Source organism: Olea europaea, unplaced genomic scaffold, assembly GCF_002742605.1.
Source record: "Olea europaea var. sylvestris unplaced genomic scaffold, O_europaea_v1 scaffold3428, whole genome shotgun sequence".
NCBI classification, from domain to species: Eukaryota; Viridiplantae; Streptophyta; class Magnoliopsida; order Lamiales; family Oleaceae; genus Olea; species Olea europaea.
The window spans coordinates 19,267-42,121 of record NW_019253327.1 but is presented as its reverse complement, the minus strand read 5'-3'; the positions used below and the strand labels follow the sequence as shown (position 1 = coordinate 42,121).

Genomic DNA, 22,855 nt, shown 5'->3' with positions numbered 1-22,855 from the left:
TGAAAAGTGTAGCCCAAACATGGCCTTAATATGATTTTTCAAAAGAACTCTAATTTTAAGAGTATTTTTGTAAGTTGCCCTTCTTTGATTGGGAGAAAAATGGAGGATCCAAAAATCAAAATTTAGTCGTTGCCAATGATCGAACCTAGCTCACCCTGTGACAGGCGAGAACACTCACCACTATACTACAATGACAACTTGTTACTTTTTCAATACAACAATGTAAAGCCATTTGATCACCAATCCATCTACTTTGCAAGTAGTCGACTTTTCGCTTGGAAATTATCCAGTGCACAGTGTACTTCTGATAAAAAAATATCTATTCTATTAATTTATGTCATACTTAGCCCTAGAGATTCTCTAAAATTCATTTTTTTTGAATTTTTTTCAAATTCACTTAATAAAATATTTTACATGTAAATTCATAAAAGAAATTCAATTCTCCCTCCTGCCTTTCTCATTTGAGGGCCAATTTTCATTTGGCTCGAGGAAATCTGTGCACGGTTCTGACTGAATTTCACCAATGGATGTCTCATTCAACTGATCTACAACCACCTTAGCGTTTTGGTAGTATGCGTATTAGTTGATCACTAGAAAGATATGCTCCCACTTTAGAAAAAAAAAATTGTAATTATATAGGAAAAACACAATACGCGTAAATATCTTTGAAAATTCACAACCAATTAGAGAAAGATTGCGTCAGTTTCCTCATGTCGACAGATAAGTGATTTATAATTGAACAATCTAAATTCTAAAGAGACTTGGTCATTAATTTTTTGCATCTTGGCAATTAAATTATTCATTTATAATGTAAATGTTTTGGACTGGAAGAAATTTCTCTAGAGGTCATTCAACCTAAAAATTGATTTCATGTGAGTCACATAACTTTGATTTATGTCCATCGAGTCAAGAGTTTTGTGAATATTTCATAAATAAACAATGAATGTCATTAGTTAACTAATAAATATAAATGACCGATTTAATAAAATAAAAGAATTAGTTTGACGCATTTTTTTACAAACATAATTAAATTGGAAAGAAAAAAAAATTCATAAAGGTGAAAATTGAAATGTTACTTCGTTTTTCTACTCACTTATCTTCTGAAGATATGCAAAGCCTCCGAAGTCTCTACAAGAGAAATAAAAAATGCAAGGTTTTAATTCTAAGAAGATAATTGCTTATTCAAATGATTGATAATTATAATTCAATCCTTGTCGGTTTGGTTAAAATTAAATTTTCAGTAGATTGTCATAAAATTTGATAACATATGTTGTTAAAATTTTTATAAAAATTAAGAATCCCACAAATGTAAGATTAAAAATAAATTTGAGCAAAAATGAAATTTAAAAAATTGGGACCAAATAAAAGCTAAATATCGTCAATAAATTAAAGTTGAGTGACCAACATGGAATAAACCTTTTAGTTTAGTGACCTACGAACTTTACATTTTCTCTTTTTGTATTATTTCATTTGGCTTTGCAGATTGAAGTCAAATAATCGCCAACCTCTTGTTCATTTCTAGTCTAAAAGCAGCAACTTCTTCGAAATATCACACACAGAATCATAAATTCAGAGCAGATTCACAGATGGAAATTAATTAAGCCTAGAATTTCTGAAATCGACTGATGGGCTGTGAAATTAGTAAAAGCAGCCATCACTCTACGGCGGCGTCGCCGCCAGGTCGAACCATTTCCACCTCAGTTAACCCAGATGACGCTAATCTGAGCTCCTATGAAGCCGCCTGCAGAGCCGATCCGGATCTCAGGAACTTCGATGCGAACCTCCAAGCTCGGACGAGCCGAGCCATCAACTCCATTGCTGTGAGCCTCGATGTTCAAAGCGTCTCCCTTGACTCCCTCCGGGATGTAACTGAATGTCTCCTTGAAATGAACCAAGGAGTAGTCGAAATGATACTCCAAAATAAAAGGGATATTTGGAAAAGTAAAGAATTATCCGATCTTGTTGATGATTATTTCGAAAATAGTCTCCAAACCCTAGATTTTTGCACTGCCCTTGAGTCCTGCCTCAAACGCGCTTCTCATATTCAATCCATAGTCAATGTCGCCCTCAGAAAATTCGAGGAAGAACATTTTGGGGATTCGGAAAATGGATATGTCAAAAATTATTCAAAAACTTTAGAGGAATTGAGGAATTTTAGAGGGACGGATGAGCCCTTTACAGAGGAGTTTTTTAACTTGTTTAATTCGGTGTACAAACAGCAAATCCTGATGTTGGAGAAACTGCAAGCAAAGAAGCGAAAGCTGGACAAGAAGTTGGGTAAATTGAAGGCATGGAGGAAGGTGTCGAATGTGATATTCGTGGTGGCCTTCGCCTCGGTTTTGATATGCTCGGTGGTGGCAGCTGCAGTCAGTGCACCTCCGGTGTTAACTGCATTGGCTGCAGCTGCCTCGGTGCCTTTGGGGTCGATGGGGAAATGGCTTAACTCGATTTGGAAGAAGCACGAGAACGAGTTGATGAGGCAAAGGGAAATACTCCTCACAATGCAGATTGGGAATTACATTATGATTAAAGATTTGGATGGTATTCGTGTCCTAGTCGACAGGTTTCAGATTGAGATAGAGGCACTGCTGGCAAATGCTGATTTTGCAATGAGGGAAGATGAGGCAGTGGTGATCGCGGTTGAGGAGATCAAGAAGAATGTAAATGGATTTATGAAAACTATACAGGACTTGAATGATCACGCCGATAGGTGTAGTCGAGAAACAAGAATGGCAAGAGCATTAATATTGCGAAGAATTATGGATCATCCTAATGGCTCCAACCGGAATTAGTATGTTTTCTTGATGACTGAATTCTATTTTTCCAATTTTGTTTTGAATAATGTACATTATACTATTATAGTCCATCTGCAAAGTAGTATAGCAAAATAATTGTTAACAATGTATCATTACTAAATTAGCCAAATTGAAAGGTTACACATTTCATGGATATAAACGACACTGTTTGATAGATCTGCCCTTCTCTTTTAAGGATATGTTTGGTGAACAATATACTTTTTCATATGTGAATAGCAATGATATATTTCATTTCGAATGGGGATGTTTCAGTCCCAATCATACGTTTTGGCCCCAAAAACTTGAAAAACTTTGCGAACAATAAGAGATTGAACACTGGGTTTGGATGGTCACTTGCTTTAAAGTTTATTAACCTGTTGAGCATCTACCTCAGTATAACCAACTCAGTATAAATATGCAAAATCACATATACTTTTCCTCTCTCTTGACTCACAGAAAGTGTCATTACACACAGATTTATACTTCACAGAACATGTACAGAATACTTTTTTTTTTTTTACAAGGTGTCCTATTCTAGACTAATCCTTGGGTCTGTGATCCGGCCCCTCTTCACACAGTCCGGTTAATCGCAGGATGTGCCTCCAACTGGCCAGGGTCCGAGTGCTCCCCACCTGATCTGACAAAGTGCCAAGCAAGCCAATCCAAGTTGCACCTTGCCTTCCAAGAATAATCCTTGCCTTCCAAGTTCCCACTTGCCTTCCAAGAATAAATCCTTGCCTTCCAAATGTTCCCTTGCCTTCCAAGAATAAATCCTTGCCTTCCAAGAGCCCCATGTTTCGAACTCACGACCTCTGCTCTGCCAGGTTTGACAGCGTCCGTCCTTTACCAGTGGAGAAGTGCCCTGGGGGGCACATGTACAGAATACTTACACAGAGGGTGAGTGGGGTGGATATTTTTTCCAATTTTTTACCCCTCCCATGCGGGTGTTCGGTACGGATTCTCCTACCTATACAACTAGAGGGATTCAAGTGTTATAAAACACTACCCACCAAAATAAACATAAACTCACTCTATAATGTACAAACGAAATCCATTAAAAATCCATTAAAAATTTCAGTAGAAAGAAAATGAAGAAGTAGAACTTTTTAGAACGAGAGAAAATAAAGTTGCATAGAGAGTGTGTGAAGAAAATGAGTGTTAAGTCTGTTTTAAACAACACTCAAATTTTTGCCCTCCACCCAATGGCGGAGAGACCGTCACATGTACAGACTAGATCGAATCTCTAACCACAACTTAAGTCGCACTTCCAATTATATGATTTTTCGTCAAGCCCTTTTGGTCAACTTCAGGAATTTACAATGCGAAAATGAAAGAAAGAGAGCATAAACTTCTGGGGGAAAAAATACATTTTGGTGTTGGTGGACTAATTTCGAGTATAACATGACAATTTTCCAATAATAGACACTGAGGAAAATAAAAAATTTGGGATGTAACGAATTTTGGAGCGGATTACCGGCCTATTGAAGTTCTGATTGCATAGCCTGCTTTATAACTGAAAACATTGTACTAGTGCATAGCCAAGCTGCATAGAGCAATGGTTATCTAAGTCTATTTTACACGATGTTTCCATATCTAAGTCACAAGGCATTATCCCTCAGGATTCGAAGCTCTAACGGAAAACGATACACCAAAATTAGTTTCATTTCTGCGACTAGAAAATCAAATAAATTAAACTTCTAAGAAGAAAAGGCACTAATTGTAGATAATCTTGGATTCGTTGTATAGAAAATAATAAGCCCCATTTGGGTTCCATTTTATTCGAAATGTATTTTTCTATTTTGTTTTCATCACATTCTTCAAAAAACTAATATTTCACTTAAACACAATTTTTTTCCTTTTTATTATAACCACATATTCTTTAAAAAATCATTATTTCAAACTACATTTTTCTCCAAAAACTAATTTTAATTAAGGCCTAACAAGGGTTAAGAATGGCTAACGATAAAATTGTATTGTGAGAGTGAAAAACTTAAAAAATTTAAGTAATACATAATAATAGCATTTAAATAAAACTTTATTAAATCTAATATGCTATAAATGCTGGAGAGTGAAATTGAGAGATTTGAGACATTAAAGAGTGAGGATTTTTAGAGTATTAAACGAATGAATTGAACAAAAGGGTAAATTCCACCAATGGTCTCCAACCTTTCATAAGTATAGCACTTAAATCCCCAATCTATCATTTCTTGCACTCATGTCATCAACTGGCGTCGAAAATATTTATTTGAACATCAGATGGCTACATGATACTCACATAATGTCGGATCGAAATGGGAAACTTAGACAAAACGATTCCCTTTATTCCAAAACAATTTGAAACTTTGACTTCCATTTAAAAATCCCAACTAGGTAAAATTCCATTGTGTTCATGAAATTTATTCCCTTTCTTTAACCTGTCCTTCATATGACGTGAGTGTCACATGATTATCTAACATTTGAGTAAACATTTTATGTTAGTTGGGTCACAAGTGCCATTATGTTAAAAGATAAGGGACATACATGTAACAAATGATAAGTTGGACACACTGTGTAAGGAACCCCAGTGCAATTTTCCCAAAAGAAAAAAAAAAACGACCCAATTCTTCTTTTTTTTGAAATCAAATTGATGTACAAATTGATAATGCCCCCACTCCCCCCCCACTCCCCAATTATATTCAATTCCATTACATTCTATTTTTCTCTCTCATATTTTTAACTACACAATTCTCCATAAAATAATATTACACGTAAATAAAAAAAATCCTTCTTTTTTAATTACTCATTTTTCAAAAAAATACTATTCCACCGATTTTCATTTTCCGAAAATGGGGCAAACGGGGGGGTAGTTTTTATATTGGCTGAATTATTGAGCCTATTTTCCACAATAAATAGCATTTCCTATTGAAAGTACTATTTTACCCTTAATGAAATTATTTACAAAATCTATCTTATATCTTTAAGGATTTATCAATCAGGATCTATATCTATTTTTTTTAATCTTTTGAGCACCTTTAAATATTCTTTATATTTTAATAGTTTTTCAAAGATTATAGGTTGACCTTTCTTAGTTATATATCCTTTAAATAATCCTTCTGAAATTTCTTCTTGTATATTTCTATGTTTGGTTATGATATCTTCTACATTTCTTATTTCTCTACTAGTTCCTACAGAATCAAATCTTATATTATTTCTATAATTATAATCTATATCTCTATATATTTCTTCAATTTTTTCTTTATCAACAGGAAATATATCATCAGATTTTTTATCTAATTTAAGTAAGAACGAAACATCTTTTTCATCTAAAAACAAAATAAGATTATTATCATTAGTAGATGTGGATGCTTGTGAATTGTTCATCAAAATAGTTAAAGCATAAGCATGTAAAAATAAACAACTTACAGTAATCAAGTGGAAATAAACAGGCTTTCCCTCCAGTATGCTCTTATAGATACTTTGCATGTACTTAATCAATCTTCTGAATCAAGTAAAGATTTAAAATGTTTTTGAAATCATTTGGATCCACAACTGCTTCCGCAAAAGGCTTTTCAATTAAAGTTGCATTTCTCATTCTAGAGAACTAGCCGTGTCGACAAACGCTATCTCACAATATCCAGAGTCTCTGTTTTCACCTCTATCCAAACTCTTTTCAGAATCAAATTCCTACTTGGAACGAAATTTTAAAAGATAACTCACACACAAGGTGCTACAATTTTTTGTTAGAAGACTGCCTTTTTCCCCTAAACCATTCATCAAAGACGGGTACTTTGGCATGGCTAACATCCATTCAAAATCAAGGTTTTGAAAATCTTTTAAAATCTCTATCTGTACTGCCGAGGAATCATGAGAAATTTAACAAAATCCTTTTATATAAGCTTTGTTGAACATAATAGACTTTACTTTGATATTCATAAATTGAAATTGTACATGCTTACAAACTATATTTACATACCTTTGGTACTCACCTTATGAAGTTTAGAACTCCATAAGTGATTACCTTATTACACGCTTTCCTATCTTCAAGCTATCTAATATTTTTTTCTGAATACAAGTGGTGTATACAGATTACAAAAGATTTCTCTTAAATATGTTTAAGAGATAAGCTATTTCGAGATGTCTTCCTCCTTCCTTCATGCCCCATTTTATAGGAGATTTTGGAATCTTATCTTAGACAAGTGTCTTCCACCTTTCTTTGTTAGGTAGCTAGGCCATCTTATCTCCACCGAATTCTTCATTGTCTTCTTGTTGGGTGGACCTCTTCTTTTGAAATTAGATGCCTAATCTTTTGAGTTTATCTACCACTTGTAACCATTGGTGGGGAGTAGTCACAATTATAGAGACTTTTCTTGTATTATCTTCTGTTTTCTAGTAGCCACAGTTTTTCTTTAATAAATTTCTTTATTAAAGTAGTGAAAAAGGGTTACTTTAGTCACCATCACTTTTCCATTTTTGAATCAAAGAATTCTGTAGGGAATTCTTCATCATTAAGGGATGCTTGACTCATATCTTCAACTACACAGTATTCACAATGGTGATTACTGTAATTCCAAAGTAATTTGCATAATTCTTTAGCCATATCCTCTGATCCGTGCACTTGGTTGGATATAATTGCAGATAATAAATGATCGAGATAACAAATATCTTCTTCTTTGGTATCCATCCTTGGATTGGAATAGATGATATGATCTTCAGATGGATAAACCTATATTTTTTCTTTCTCAGTAATTATCTGAGTTACATGTTCAAATATCTCTTTATACCCTTTTGCTCGTCTGTAGGGCATCATATTTAGAATATCTTGATATCTATTTTTAACAACCTTCTGATTGGTTGGTAAAAAATGTTGATTTGTGATTTCCATTTTGATCACATGGAAAGATGGGTGCACATATTCAAGAATAGGATCCCACTCCATGGTTGCTGAATGGAATCTTATATATATATATTTGTTGTCTTGACAACTTCAGTATATCTTTTAACAGCTTTTCTAATGTTGGCTGGAAGTTGAGCTATCTCTTTGAGATCTTTGCTAGGATATATACAAAGTATATTTCCTATTTCAAAGCGGTTTCGAACCCAGTTGGCTGGTGCTCCTGGATAAAAATTTATTTTGTTGTATTTTGAATAATGGAGAGTCTCCATCCATTTTCCAATCTCCAAATACCAATCTGATAAAATATTAAAAATAACAATAAAGATTGTTACTTCTTCATGGTTATCTTTTCTGGGAAATTTTGCTTCATGGCATATTTTGACAATATCTTTTGGATCTATCATTTCAATAAAAAGTTTAGATTGAGTTTGGCTCTGTGAAGAGCTACCTTCTCTTTTGATATCTTGAATATCTTTATTACCTGTAATAGGTTTGAGTATTCCCTGTGAAGGGGTTCCTATTACCTTCTTTTCTTTCCCTTTATTCTCGGAGAGAGCGCTAGTATTCACAAGTCCCTGCGAAAGGATACTAGTCTTGGTACAAGTAACTTCTGCCTCAAGGACTATATTTTTGCCTCGAAAGTTATCTTGGATATTTTGAATTTGGGTTTCCAAATAGAAAACTTTTATCTCAAGTATTTGGACTTTCGTCCTTAATTGTTCCAGCTCCATTCCTGCTAAGATAATCAGGAAGAAAGTTAGTTTTACCTTTTATATATTCAATATCAAATTTGAATTATGAGAACCAAATTTGTATCCTAATAATATATCTATTGGTAATAGATGGATCAACATTATTTTTCAAAAATGCTTTAACTTGAGTATTATCAACTCTGATCAATAACTTCTTTGTAATAGATAATCCTCATATTTCTGAACTCCTCTTTTCACAGCAATGAGTTCTTTTCTATTCGTCTCATATCTTGTTTCAACCTCTTTGAATGTCCCTGATGTATAACCTGCAAGTATCTTAGGACAAGAACAATCTTTTTCACATTTATATTCTTTATGATTCTTTTTCACCTTTAACACTGCTCCCCAGTAATGATCTGAAGCATCAGTTTCAAGGATAAAGAAGTCTTCTTCTTGTGGTATTACAAGTTTGGGCAATATTTTTAATTCTTCTTTAACTTTCTTTATATTTTTACAATCTTGTTCTTCCCAAGACCACATAATATTTTTTCTTAACTTTGGAAGAAAATAATTTTTTAATTTGGCACAGTTTTCAATGAATCCTTCGACATAATTTAGTATACCAAGGAAGCTTTATAATTGTTTTTTATCTTTGATTTCTTCAGGAAATTTTTGAAATTTTTCTCCAATGTGAGATTGCAATTGCAATTCTCCTTCTTTTATAAATAATCCTAAAAATTCTATCTCCGTCCTAGCTAGCTCAGCTTTCTTTTGAGAAAATGTAATACCATGTTTTTTCATAATATAACAAAATTTCTCAAGATGTTCATCAATATTATTTGAATGAATAAGTAAATCATCTACATATGCAATACAGAAATGAGTAATAGGTTTGATTACCTCATCCATTCTTCTTTGGAATATCTGTGGTGCATTTTTCAACCCAAATGGCATTACATTCCATTCGTATTGTCCTAAAGGATTGGAGGTACTAAATGCAGTTAATGGTTTACTTTCTTCTGTAAGCATGATTTGCCAAAACCCTGACTTACAATCAAATTTTGAAAATATCTTTTTGTTCTGTACTTGTTTAATAAGGGTGTCCTTATTTGGCAAGTAGTATCCATCAAATTTAGTAACTTCATTTAATTTCTTGTAGTTTATCACCATTCTGGCTTTTCCTTTTTTTATCTCACTATGTTTTCTAACCATAAAGGTTGGGCTGCTATGTGGGCTTTTACTAGGCCTAATTAGCTTGGCTTCTAGCAATTCTTTTATCTGATCTTTAAATTTTTTTTGGTCATCAACACTATATTTCATAGGTTTAACTCTGACAATAGTGTCTGGATTGGTTAATTCTATCTTTGCCTTTATTTTATCAGTATTCCATTTTTCTAAAGGATTTTCAGAATATGTTTTAGAAATTTCTTTTTTCAATTTTTCTAATCTATTTCCTGTTGTCATTTTTAAAACTATAACTGGTTTAAATTTTTCTGTACTCCAACATTCACCACGTTGGGTTGAGAAACTCTGATGGTTTATATCTCTATATGCAATTGTAACAGCTTTATTTATTTTTTGTGTAAATATTTTATGTGCACAAGGTGTTGTGAACATATACTTATCAATATATTGTGTAAATGGTGCATATTTTAATAGGAAATTTTGTCCTAATAAAATATCACATCCTATTGTGGTTGACATATATATTGTATCAACAAATACTTCTCTAAAGGAAATTAGAAAAGGTACTTGCGTAGCATACTTGTTGTATATTACCTTATTTCCTCCTGCTGTCGTAGCAGTGACTATTTTTTTTGAATTGTATTTCCAGTATTCAGATGGTAGTACATTTGGTAAGTATAAGCTTATTGTACTTCCTGTATCTAAGTAAGTATGAAATTTAATTCTACAATAGCCTTTTATATTGAGTATAATTTCAATATATGGACTCATGGGATTAGTACTAATTATTCTTTCCATGATAATAATGATTTCATATTTTCATCTATTCTTGAAATGATAATTGGATTATTGTCAACTGTTATTTTCAAATATCCTTGACAGATTTTATAAGGACTATATTTTTCAAAAAAGTTCATTCCTAGTAGAATAGGTGAACGATCTACTTCATATAATTCATCTTTATATAGAATTATTTCCTTAGTATAATCTTTTTGATCTTCTCCTATAAGTATAAGAGAGAACTTAACATATTTTCTTATTTCAAGATTATTTCCCAAATAATCTTTAAATATATATGGTTCTGGTATTTCAAAATCTATTAAATGACTAACAAATTTAGCATTTACATGACTTTTATCTGCTCCAGTATCTATGAGGATTAGAAGATTTTTCTTATATCCTTCTTGATTTACATATCTTGTCTTAATGTAATATTGCGAACTTGGTGGTTCAGCAATACTTAGATTCTTAAGTCTGCTTATCTTAGAGTTTTGTCTAGAGGGAAATCTTGCAATAAGATTATATTCTTCTAAGCTAACACTATTTCTTCTTATTAATTTTCCTTCAGAATTAATTTCTTTTGCTTGTTTAAGAAAATCAAGCATTATTTGTTCTGGTATCGTTATTTCATGTTCTTGATATTTCCTAGGAGGTATGTATTGTGCTAATTCCTCAAAATCTTTATGTATAATAATATTATCAGTTATCTTCCTTAGATTGTTATGATGGCTAGTATTAAAAGCAAAAATTGATTTTATGCTTATACTAATAGTCTTACTTCTTTGTAACATTTTCAAGTTTCCAATTCTATAGTATAGATTGAAACTTTGGTCAATATTTTCATCATTTAAAAATATTGCATAATTTGGTTTTACTGTAAATATTATCTTTCGATAGACTAAGTTTCCTACAACTGTTCCTAATAGAGCATCTATAGGATCTTGTAAGATTCTATTATCCATACAGTAGATTTCTATTGGTATATTCATACCTTCTCTAAAGAATCCTTTTACCATTATCTGAACTCCTCCTAATTCAATACATTTTAATTTATTTCTTACATTTTCTGGGATTTTGGATAATTTTTGTTTTACCCATTCTTTTGTAATTATAGGAATTCTTACTTTTCCTATAGTATTTTCTATATTGATAGACATTTCTTTATAATTCATACTTACAGTTGTTTTATTTACTATTGGTAAAATTCTTAAGAATCCTTGATGGAATACATCTTTTTCTTGTAGATCTAATATCTTTTTAGTGATTCCTGCATATTTTTTAATATCAAAAGTAATTTCCTGATTAATACATTCTATAGAATCTTCAACTTCTTCAGTTGTTTCAATTTCTATTTCTGATTGTTGTATCTCCTGATTCATATATACTATCTCCTCATAATCTTCTTCTGATGAGGATGTATCTAATTCATAAATACTACTGCATTCACTACTTAAATTTTCAAAATTTTCAATTGGTTCTATGTCACTGTCTTCTTGGAATTTTTTATAAACTCTAAGAGTTTTTATATTTTGTCTATCTTTCTTTTTAGGACATTGAGGGGCAATGTGTCCTTCTTCATTACAAATAAAACATCTACATTTTTTAATGTTTCTTGGTTTAAATTTCTTATTCCAATTCCGTTTCTTGAAATATTTCTTATGTGGTTTAAAATTCATTTTATTGAATTTTTTTATAATTTTTGAATTTTCTTTTATATTTCTTATATGGTTTATATTTCTTCTTATGGCATCCAAATTGCTCAACTTGGCCATTATCTTTATAACAACATAATGAATTCTTTCTTATTTTATAAGCTTTCTTATTTTCTAGTACTTCTCTACACCACATACCTATCATTCTTCTTGTAAATTCGATTCTACTTCCAAGACTATTTATTTTAACTCCTTCCTCTTCTTCTAGAGGTAATAATTTATCATATTCTTTTAATAACTTAATTCCCCATGGGAATGGTAATTTTGTAAAATAAGATCTTAATATAGGTTTATTTTCCTGATATTTTCCTTGATTTAATATATAATATAATTCTTCAAACTTGCATGTGTGTCTTTCTAATTCACACATATCACATATCTTTAAATTTTCCATTGCAATCATTGCCTGATTATATTCATCTTGTTTTCTTTCTTCTTCATTAGAAGTATACATATCTCCTAAAAATTCTGTTTTAAAGATTTTTTCAAATCTTTTTAATATCTCCTGTATATTTTGTTCATTTAGAGTATTTCTATTATCTAATACCTCAGTTCTATTTGCTCCATATTTTATTCTTCCTTTAATAATTTCTGGTAACTTTCTCCACCATTCAGAAACAATTCCTCTGAATGTATGTTCTATAAATCCAAAAGCTGTATATGTTTCCCATTTATTAAATTGTATTGCTAAATCTGTACTTTTCATCCATGTTTCAATAGCTTTATTTTTATCTGTATAGTCTAAGTCTAACCATACTCCTGTTGTGTGGATTGGTTCATTATAAGATTTCATTGGATTTATTTCTTTTACGGACTGCTTTCTTATATTTCCAGTATATCTTTTCTGTATTTTTCTATATTGATTAATATCAGCCTTATCAGGTATTGGGGTACCATAAGGATAATTTTGTTCTTCATCACTACTAAATTCTACTTTTATATTTTGACTTGAAGATGGATTAGTATTCATCTTTATATTTTCCATTTTTTTCAGTTAATTCTTCTAACTGTTTTTTATATTCTTCATACTCTTCTCCTGTAAATTCTAAAAATTTTTGTTCTATTTCTTCTACATCTGTTATCATATATTGTTTTTCTTCATGTTTTTTCCCTTTATTATTTTCTTTTTGTGTTATCCTAAAATCTTGAGGTGGATTAATTATAATCCTATATTTTCCTTTTAGACTTTTATTTAAAAGAGCATTTCCTATTTGTAAATTATGTTCTAGATTTTCTAATCTTTTATGTATATCTCCAAAATTTTCATTTGTGGTGTTTTTAGGTAAATAGGGATAACTAGATTTTTTATGTTTTTCAACATTTTTCAAAAATTCTTCAATTATATTTTCTTCATCTACTATATTCATCATAATTTTTGGTTCGTAATATGGCTCTGATACCATTTCTTCGGAGTGTGCAGCGGATGGGTTAAGATTTTTAAGCCAGTTAAAATCTTTGTAAGTATTTAAAATATCACAATAGAATTTATAAAATTCACTATTTTTTATTAATACTTTTTCTTTAATGATTTTATTTAGTTCTTTAATTCTTCTTCTCAGATTAAAAATTAATTTATATATATCATTTTCTGTTTTGATTGTATTATTATCTATAGAAACATTTTTATTTTTTAATTTTGGATCTAAATATTCTGTAAAAAATCCTTTTAGTTCTTCTTCTAAATAATTTAATTCACTTTCTGTTGCATTTTTTAAATCAATAAAATTTTCTATAATATTTGGATTTAATTAATTAAACATTTTTGGTCTATGTTTTCTTGAGGATCTATTTGAAGGTTTTTATACATTGTAATGACTTTGGTTGCAATTTTTTTATAAGGAGGTATTTTTGGAAAGATAATTGTTTGAAGACTATTTTTCAAATGTTTTCATTTCTTAGCCTAATCTTACAAATTGTCATTATTTTTAGGCTATTGAAAGATATTTCCTCGCAAACGGGGGCAATATTAACTGTTTTTCTTTTCATTCCTTTCCTTTATTCCCCCTTCTCTCTCGTGCACTTAATCTATTACAGATAGCATTTCTCGAATTCTAATTTTCGTTTTTAAATAACAGAAAAAACCCATTTCCAATCAATTAGCCCGCACCCTGTCTCCATTTCTTTTGCGATTATGAAAAAGCTTGGATTCAATTAAGCCGATATAAAATGTGATTTCAAATTGGCACTGATTGAAAAGAAGACGACTGGAGAGGAACCCTTCTCCCCTCTTTCTACAATTCTACTATCCCTTTCGTGTGAGTTTCTATGACTTCGTTATGTGAATTCAATCGATAAATATCTATTAATTTTCTCACCCTTTATGTTTTCTGCAGATCCAGAGATTTCTTGGAGTATATCTCAATGTTTACTTCTAATGCTACCCGTGAATTCTACAAAAAAATCCGGCCTTACTTTCGTTGGCTTATTAGTACTACCAAGCCTTTTAGCTCTGAAAGAATCATTAAACAGAAAAAACCCATCAAGAAAACCCATCAAAAAAATAAGAAATCTCCGAAATTATCAGCCAGGAAAGAAAATGTAGACCCTATAGTTTATATGAGAGAAATAATTGCAAATGTATACAATGTTTTGAAGTATTCTACTTGGGATTCTGCTCAAGAGCAGTTGGAAAATCTCTCTATCAAATGGGATTCTTACACTGTCAACCAAGTTCTCAAGACTCATCCTCCAATGGAAAAGGCCTGGCTGTTTTTCAATTGGGCTTCAGGGAGGAAAAACTTTAAGCACGATCAATATACTTATACTACAATGCTGGATATTTTTGGGGAAGCTAGGAGGATTTCATCAATGAAGTATGTCTTTCAGCAAATGCAAGAGAAAGGGATTAAGATTGATGTAGTTACTTACACTTCTCTATTGCATTGGATGTCCAATGATGGGGATGTTGATGGGGCGGTTAAGTTGTGGGAGGAAATGAAACTTAAAGGGTGTCGTCCAACAGTTGTTTCATACACTGCATACATGAAGATTTTGTTTGATCACAAAAGAGCGAAGGAGGCCACTGAGGTGTACAAGGAAATGCTTCAGTCTGGCTTGTCCCCCAATTGTTACACGTACACGGTCTTAATGGAGCACCTTGCTTGCTCTAGTGAGGGAGCTTACTTTTTGTGCTTGCTTAACTTTCTTCTTTATCAAATTTTGTTTCTGTCTGTTCTATCTTCGTTAATTGTGGTTAGGATGCGTGCTTTATTTTGAACTTCCAACTCTTTGAATCTTTAACTGTTCCATTCTTGAGGGTAACTTGCCTTCCTATAGCTCCATGATGCCACTACAATTGGATGAAGAAAGAGAGGAAAGCATGAAATTATGAAGGCGATGTATTTCATCTTTTGTTAAAATGAAAGGAACAGAGCAAAGAGTGCATGATTAGGGACCAGCTTATTCCTACGTTAATAGAATATACAAGTGGACGGTCTTCAAGAACTACTGAAGCATTCATTTTCCATCCAATTGATGGGCTGCAAATAAAATAGAGAATTTTGGAATTATTTTGTAATCACCAAAGGTTAAAGTATTTAGTGAAACTGATATGCACTGTTTATAAGAGTCTCTGTATTCCAATTTCAAACTCCTTTTGAAGCTAAGAAGCTTGATGACCTCTTACCATCTCATAAACTTTGAAAACTCTGTTCATTTTTTTTTTCTCTTCTGAATGCTTTATGACATTTTCAATGTGCACCATTTTCAAATATCCCCGATTCATTCTGCTGCTAACATGAGAAACAGTTGGATTCATATTTTAATTACACCAGCTCTGTCATCTATATACTTGAAAATGAGCAAAATCACTTGAGGCTGTATGGGTTCAGCTACAACTGGAAAATCTATTCATATGTAAAACAATAGTATATGTCATTTGTTTTTTCCTTTCTCACCGCCGTACTGAAGCCATATGCACTAGCACAAATTTAGCCCCGGTTTGGTTTAGCTGAAAATCAGATTTTTTAGTAGATTTTGATAAAAATTGATGAAACGTAAGGTTGAGAAGTTGATAAGAGTTGTAGGTCCAATGATTGAAAATGAATATTAGAAATTAGGGGCCAAATAGAGGCTTAGAGCCTAGTGCTGAGGAGGAAGTTTATTTTATAATTTTAGAAGTCTTGTTGTTCACAGAGATACAACAGTATGCTATAATTTGCAGATTTAAACTTTCAAACTTTTATAGTAATTCTGCTTTAGCATCCACACAATTTTAAAAGTTGAATAAAACTGTTGCATGTAACTTTCTTTTGACTTCCAAAGTTGTATGATGTAGCAAATTTGTTTGATTATTTTCTTCCAATTAATTTCAGGAAAATTTAATGAAGCTCTGGAGGTATTTAACAAAATGCAAGAGGCTGGTGTACAACCTGACAAGGCTGCTTGCAATATTTTGGTTGAGATATGCTGCAGAAATGGGGAGACATGGGCAATGATGAAAATTCTTCAATACATGAAGGAAAATTTCCTTGTCCTACGGTATCCTGTATACCAAAAAGCACTTGAAACTTTTAAAATGGCTGGTGAAAGTTGTGAGATTCTTAAGCAAGTTAATCGGCACTTCGTTATAGAACATTTCAAGGAGGAAAAGACTGATAACTTTGGTGAAACAGCTAGTGGTAATCGTTCCAATGCGGATAATGGATTAGTGTTAAATTTAATCAATAAGCGGAATCTTGTTGCTGTTGACTATTTACTTGCTGACACGATGGACAAGGGTGTGCCATTAGACTCCAAGATAATCTCAACGATTATTGAGCTAAACAGTGCTAATGGTAGACGGAATAATGCTTTATTTGCATTTGAATATGGTATGAAGTTTGGGTTAAATATTGATAGAATTGCATATATTGCCTTAATAGGCTTATCCATAAGAACAAATTCATTTTCAAAAGTTGTGGAGATTGTCGGGGAAATGGTTAGGGAAGGTCATTCTCTCGGAACACAACAAAGTGCTCTTCTTATATATCATCTTGGCTGCAACAGAGATCCTGTTTCTGCTGCAAAAATATTTAGTGTATTGCCCGAGGGAGAGAAAAACATTGCTACGTATACTGCCCTAATTGGTGCCTACTTCTCTTCTGGAAATGTTAACAAGGGACTTGAAACCCTCCAAATTATGAAAAGTGTAGGCATTAATGTTGCATTAGGAACATATTGCGTTGTTGTTGGTGGTCTTGAAAAATGTAGTAGAGTTTCTGAGTTGGAGTTTTATCGGAAGGAAAAGAAGAGAATGCAAGCTGAGAGCAATTTTCAAGCCGTTTCATTAGAGGAAACCATATGCAATTTCCTATTTGCTGGAGATTCTGTGGTTCGACTTACTAGATAGGTCGGTTCGTAGGCATGGTTTCTACAATCCACAGGATGTGGCAGTGCAAATTAAGGATTTGATTATATGCCCTGCATGGGGCTTATTGCTCCTTAATCATAAGTCTCATCAATTCGCTCAGATGCTTGAGGAAGCTCTTAAAAAGTGGTGCTGGATTTCACTGTTTTGCATGTTGTACCTTTTTGGCTTAGAAGGTGTTCTTGATGCTATATATTTCTACAACACAGAGGGCAGTTTCCACATAATGTAGCCGAATTATAGTATGGGCAGTGGCTACTAATTTGCCATTCAGTTTTGCTCTTTTCATATTTTAGAAATGTGCCTTTCAGTAATTTAGGAGGATGTAAGGTACTGTCTTTACTTTTCTTTTTCTATAGACAGAAGAAATTTATTGATAGGAGGAGAAAGGTACACCTGGAGCACATGTGGATCGGATGAGTAGTTGAAATAAAAATAAAGATATAGCTAAAGGAGGATTCAAGAAATATCTGGGATCTTCTGTTCTTAAAATGATAAGGTTTTGGTCAATTAAATAGACCAAGCGACACCCCCGTTTTAGCTTCTGGAAATTTTACCATCCTTATTGCCTTCTAAGCCCTGGAATTTCGAAAGGAAGAAGTATTTGAAAGAAGCAGCTAGTCTAGAAGTCTCTCCAAAAATAGCAAACTCTCTGCGAGTACGAAGTGAAAGTGCAGTGCTAGAAAATCTCTGATGTCATTTTTATGCCATTCTTTCCGGTATACCTGATACATGGGGAGCTGTAGTCGCACATTGCTTTTGCCAAGTCATGACATGACAAGTACATCATGTAATAAGGCTGTAGGAGGTCTATGCAAGTGCAACTGATCAGCGTTTATCTTCACAAAGATCAGAAACCACAAAAAGGTCCTTTACTTGGAAGTATCCTTGTGCCTCCGAATAAACTATGAGTGCGGCTGGTTTGATGAGGGAAATGGTCAATCGATTAAAGGCAAGAGTGAGCTTTTCTTCCAAGCATTAACATTTCTTAGGCACACCCCAATCTGGGTTTCTATTGCTCAAGCTTTCTTCTCGATTGTTATACTTGTGATTTTCAGGATTAAAATATGCATTTCTATAAATTTAAGCATGCCTATCACTTAACTTAGCATATGCTAGGGTTCTAATAATCGACCATGAAATTGTAAAGCTGTGTAGTGATACGACTGTGACTGCTACTGCTAGAATTCCTTTCTAGCCGACCGTTGGCTGAACTCGAAGCTGCTCTCATTCCCCTTGATAACCCTTTTTGTGTCTGGATATGTACTTCTATTAGAGTAGTACTAGCTAACAAATGCATTCAATGTTTATAACAGATATATTTACACCACTTTTATATCTAATAAAATGGTGCAGCAGTGGTCTCTCACTTGGTCTCAAACTGAAGTGATTGTCTCACTTGATTTAGACGATTGATTGCGAAATAGGTACAAATGCCTAAATAGGCATCGATGGTTTCTCCATGAGGATTTTCGACCATGAAAGAAAGGAGTGTGAAGTTTGCTAGGAAGATCATTGATTCTATATAATTCACACCTGCCACTCTGGGGTGTTGGTGGTTAATGTAGATGAAGAGTAGCTGAAGCCTGATTAGAATTGTATCTTTTTTTGTCAACGGGAGCCTTTTTATCCTTTTAGATTCTGCTATATTCTTGTAGTGTGTGGACTCTTTGGATGGACAAAATGACAAAAAATTCATGTTTTTCCTATGGGGAGAATTTTGTTCTGATTAGTTTGATATAAATTTTTCTTCCTCGTGAACTGGATATTAATAGTGGCAATTCTTTGAGTCTATGATTTTGATTAATTAATAGGGCACTACACTTCTATATGTACATGGAAATGATCTACTAAGCACGGGTGCTTAGTTTATGCTAAGCAATAGGAGACAATTTCTGAATATATATATACATAATCCTCCCCGCCCCCCCTCCCCAACAAAAAAAAATCCCAACGTCTCTCATTAGATTATGATAATGAATGTACATAAACATCATATCTTGATGAGGCAAGGGGTTCCTTTGGTGACATCAGTGTCACAATCATGCAGACTGAACAGCTAGCGAGCCGGCTCACACGATAATTTCGGCGCTTGGCTCGCCTAGCTTAATGTCACGTAGGATTTTTGTTCGTCATGTGTGGAACCTTTTTAATGGAATTCACATCAATGATGGATGATATTACATTTTATGGTTTAGTGTCACGGAAAAAAAATAAAGTTTAATGAGGGTCGGTCACCCCCATAAAGTTGAAGTGACCAAATAGCTTGACAGAGGGGGTGATTGACCCTTATATTTTGCGCATGAGTTCTGCATGAATTAAAAAATGCCTACCTCTCATGTGTGTGTTTGGTCATTTCCTATGTTAATGTAGCAAAACTCCTATATTATGGCCTCAAGCATATCACTGGCACTGCATTGTACACTCTCAACGTCATTGTACATAACAAAGAGAACCAACAAGAAGATTATGCATCCCAACCTGACTTCAATTTACACTCTAAAAATACAATAATCGACATTACAAACTAGAACGTTAGTTCACGAAAACACTATTTTCGGATTAATTGCCAATAAACATCTCCCTTGAAAAACGAAAAATTAAAAATCAACTCCTTCAATTGCAGTTATTTCCATTTTTCCAATGATACTGTAATTTTCCCTTGATGGACATGTTTTTAAGAATTTCTTACTCCTGCCATGGCATGTTCACTTTAGTCTTTGGACACGTTTACAATTGTTCCATCCTTGAGCTGCTTCGAATTGTTCGTGTGGTATCTGGCTGCGATAAATGAAAGACACGCATAATGATAAGCCATGATTATAAATGAAAATCATAATAAAATGATCATAAATTATAATTTGCATTCAGGCCATTATTTGATTTCAATTGCAACAAATAAGATGCAACTTCATTTTTTCATGTACGGCAAAAAAAAAAGAAAAAGAAAAAAAAAATATTCTCTTTACCATATGGGATTCAAGATCCCTGCTAGGAAACAGAAATTCTTCAAATGAACAATAAAAGAAGAAAGAATGATATGAACTTCAACTCACCTGTGCACGTACTAGCAGAGACTGACTTTTGTGTTTAATTCCGGCCATTTATGATAACCTGAAGCTCTTCATTTCCTTCTTCCTCCTGTTCTTTCCTAATTTCGTCAGCAGATTCTCTGATACTTATGCCACAAGAATTTACCTCAATCATCTGCAGTGTTGGAATATAGCCTAATTCGGAAGGTATCCTCTTGAAATAGTCGCAATTTTCCAACACCAACCGTTCGAGTGTAGGGAAATGATCTTTTGAGGTATTCCAATTTTCGAACTTCAAGGATATTAGTTTCAAAAATTTGAGTTTCAGGAACTCATCCTCATTCGTGCTCCAGTTTTCTCCCTTAAAGTCAAGAGATTCTAATTTGAGAGTCTCAAGATTGGGCAATTTCCCAATTGATGACATCATCTCACAAGGAATATCAAAAGAAAAAAGAGTAAGCTTTTTGATATTAGTGGGGAAGTTAATCAACTTGAGTTTTTGAAAACTCAACATGCTGAGAGATTCAAGTTTGGTAAAGAAGCTGAGGTCAGGACAGTGGTTAGGGAGAAAATAAAAGCATTTCAGGCGGCGAAGATGGGGAAAATATCTCAACTTCTCTTCATCTTTCAAGGAATATATACAAACACCAGAAAGAGTTTCTATGCTATTTTCTGAGGTAAAATCACAACTAGAATGGAATGTTATAGGGTACTTGAATTTTAGAAGTCTCAACTTAGGGATATTGGAAAAGACTATACCTACATTACCTGATGTTATAATAAGGAATTCTAGGTTCTCGAGTCTGCCTACTTTATATGGAGTTTCCAAGTACCTCAGTTGAACCAGGGATTCGGTAGTTCGTATGTCCCGCTTTATATATGGTAACCGCAAGACCCTAAGAAGTCTCAAACGCGAAATATGGAATGAAAAAATTGATATGCCAAACAAAGAGCGGATATGTAGGCTATCAAACAGTCTTGAATTGAAATCCCGATAAGAGTGATCACAGAGGCGAAGGTGATGCTCATTTATTGAGAATCCACTAAAAAGTTCAATAAAATTGGATCGTCATCAGTTGTAACTGTTGAAACATAAAAATTCAGCCCAAATCGAACGGCCCAAGGAATGAAGTCCAATTGGAGGATCCCCAAATCAGATAGCCCAAAGAACGAAGCTCAATCAAACAATTTAAGATGAAGGCCCAAATAGGGAGGCCCAAGAACGCGGTAACGCCATCGCTCAAGTTTGCAAGTCGCCCAGAATCTGAGCGAATGGAGTGCCATGCAGTCGCCCAGAGCTGTTACTCTATTCTCGCCCAAACCTTCAAGTCTCCCAAGATCTTAGCAAACATAAAGCATTGTGGTTATTAAAAAGTGCGGTTATCAAAGCAGTTATTAAAGCAGCTCTATCACGTTCCACGATTCAAGGAATTCAATCGAAAACTGTTGAACGACGAAGAGTAATGGCAGCAGTTAAAAAAGGCAGTTTTTATGACAAGCTGGCCATTACGAGGAAAGTGGACAGTTGTAGAACGATCAAGCAGTTTTTAGACGGTTGATCACAAAGAGATCATCCATGAAGTATAAAAGGGAGAAAAGACATAGAGCAAAGGACCGAATCAAAACTCTCGAACAGAGAACATGTAATTTTAATTTCCTTAGCTTAGACTTAAACGCTTTTTTCAGTAACTCATGTGCTTGCGTCCCTTGGAGACATTTTGTTTTTAATTTCCAATTGTAAAGTTCATCGCCAATAAAAGAACACTCCTTTTTGGGACTTTGTCTCAAGAGGTTTGTCTCTTACACAATCGTCTGATCCCTTTTAATTGTTAGCGACTAACCCGTGCGAAACAATTTGGCACGCCCAGTGGGACAGTGGTGTTTGGTGTTGAAAATACAAAAGGTGAAACAATATGCCTCAGAGATCTGATAAGGAAGCAGCAAGTCAGGGAGGAGTCCAGTCTGTGATCGAGCGATATGAGGAGCAGCATGCCTCTCCACGAACAGATGGACAGAATCAGAGTAGTAACAGTCGTTACGAACCAATGATGGAGTTGAGTCCTCGAACCATGCGTGCATTACTTGGAGAACTCACACAAGACGTCGTTGAACAGGTAAATTTTTGAAGTATTCATAATATGGAAAGATTTACCCAAAATGGGAATGCACATTATGACAACATGGCCAAACAACTAAACACTTTGAACAAAACAATGAATAAGTTAGTAGGCCAAATATGTCAACCGGTTATACCTCTTGCAAATCACTTTCAAATTAGGACAATTGTGGGACATAATCCCTCAGTACTAAATCCGAATCAAGGGGTAGAACCACTTTCTGGTCCCTCTACTTCAAACCAAGGGGGTACTGCAGTGCCAAATCAGAACAATGGTAGTACGCCGCCTAACTTGGGGGGTAATCCAAACATAAGAGATAATG

At 33.5% G+C, this 22,855-nt stretch overlaps 3 protein-coding genes across 3 annotated transcripts in view; 2 read left to right on the top strand and 1 right to left on the bottom strand.

Moving 5' to 3' along the window:
- The first annotated feature begins 1,490 nt into the window (after positions 1 to 1,490).
- Positions 1,491 to 2,990, top strand: LOC111386118 (UPF0496 protein 1-like). The gene has a single exon (XM_023010553.1). It carries the CDS (start codon positions 1,626 to 1,628, stop codon positions 2,790 to 2,792), a length of 1,167 nt encoding a protein of 388 aa, XP_022866321.1. The 5' UTR covers positions 1,491 to 1,625; the 3' UTR covers positions 2,793 to 2,990.
- An 11,060-nt stretch (positions 2,991 to 14,050) lies between these two features.
- On the top strand, positions 14,051 to 19,091 carry LOC111386117 (pentatricopeptide repeat-containing protein At2g01390). The gene is made up of 3 exons (XM_023010552.1): positions 14,051 to 14,292; positions 14,371 to 15,146; positions 16,351 to 19,091. Exons 2-3 carry the CDS (start codon positions 14,399 to 14,401, stop codon positions 17,364 to 17,366), a joined length of 1,764 nt encoding a protein of 587 aa, XP_022866320.1. The 5' UTR covers positions 14,051 to 14,292; positions 14,371 to 14,398; the 3' UTR covers positions 17,367 to 19,091.
- A 1,383-nt stretch (positions 19,092 to 20,474) lies between these two features.
- LOC111386120 (putative late blight resistance protein homolog R1B-12) overlaps positions 20,475 to 22,855 on the bottom strand; it is a 7,699-nt gene continuing 5,318 nt past the window's right edge. The window contains exon 3 of the mRNA XM_023010556.1: positions 20,475 to 21,459. Coding sequence (XP_022866324.1) covers positions 20,475 to 21,459 — 985 coding nt within the window. The remainder of the gene's footprint in view (positions 21,460 to 22,855) is intronic.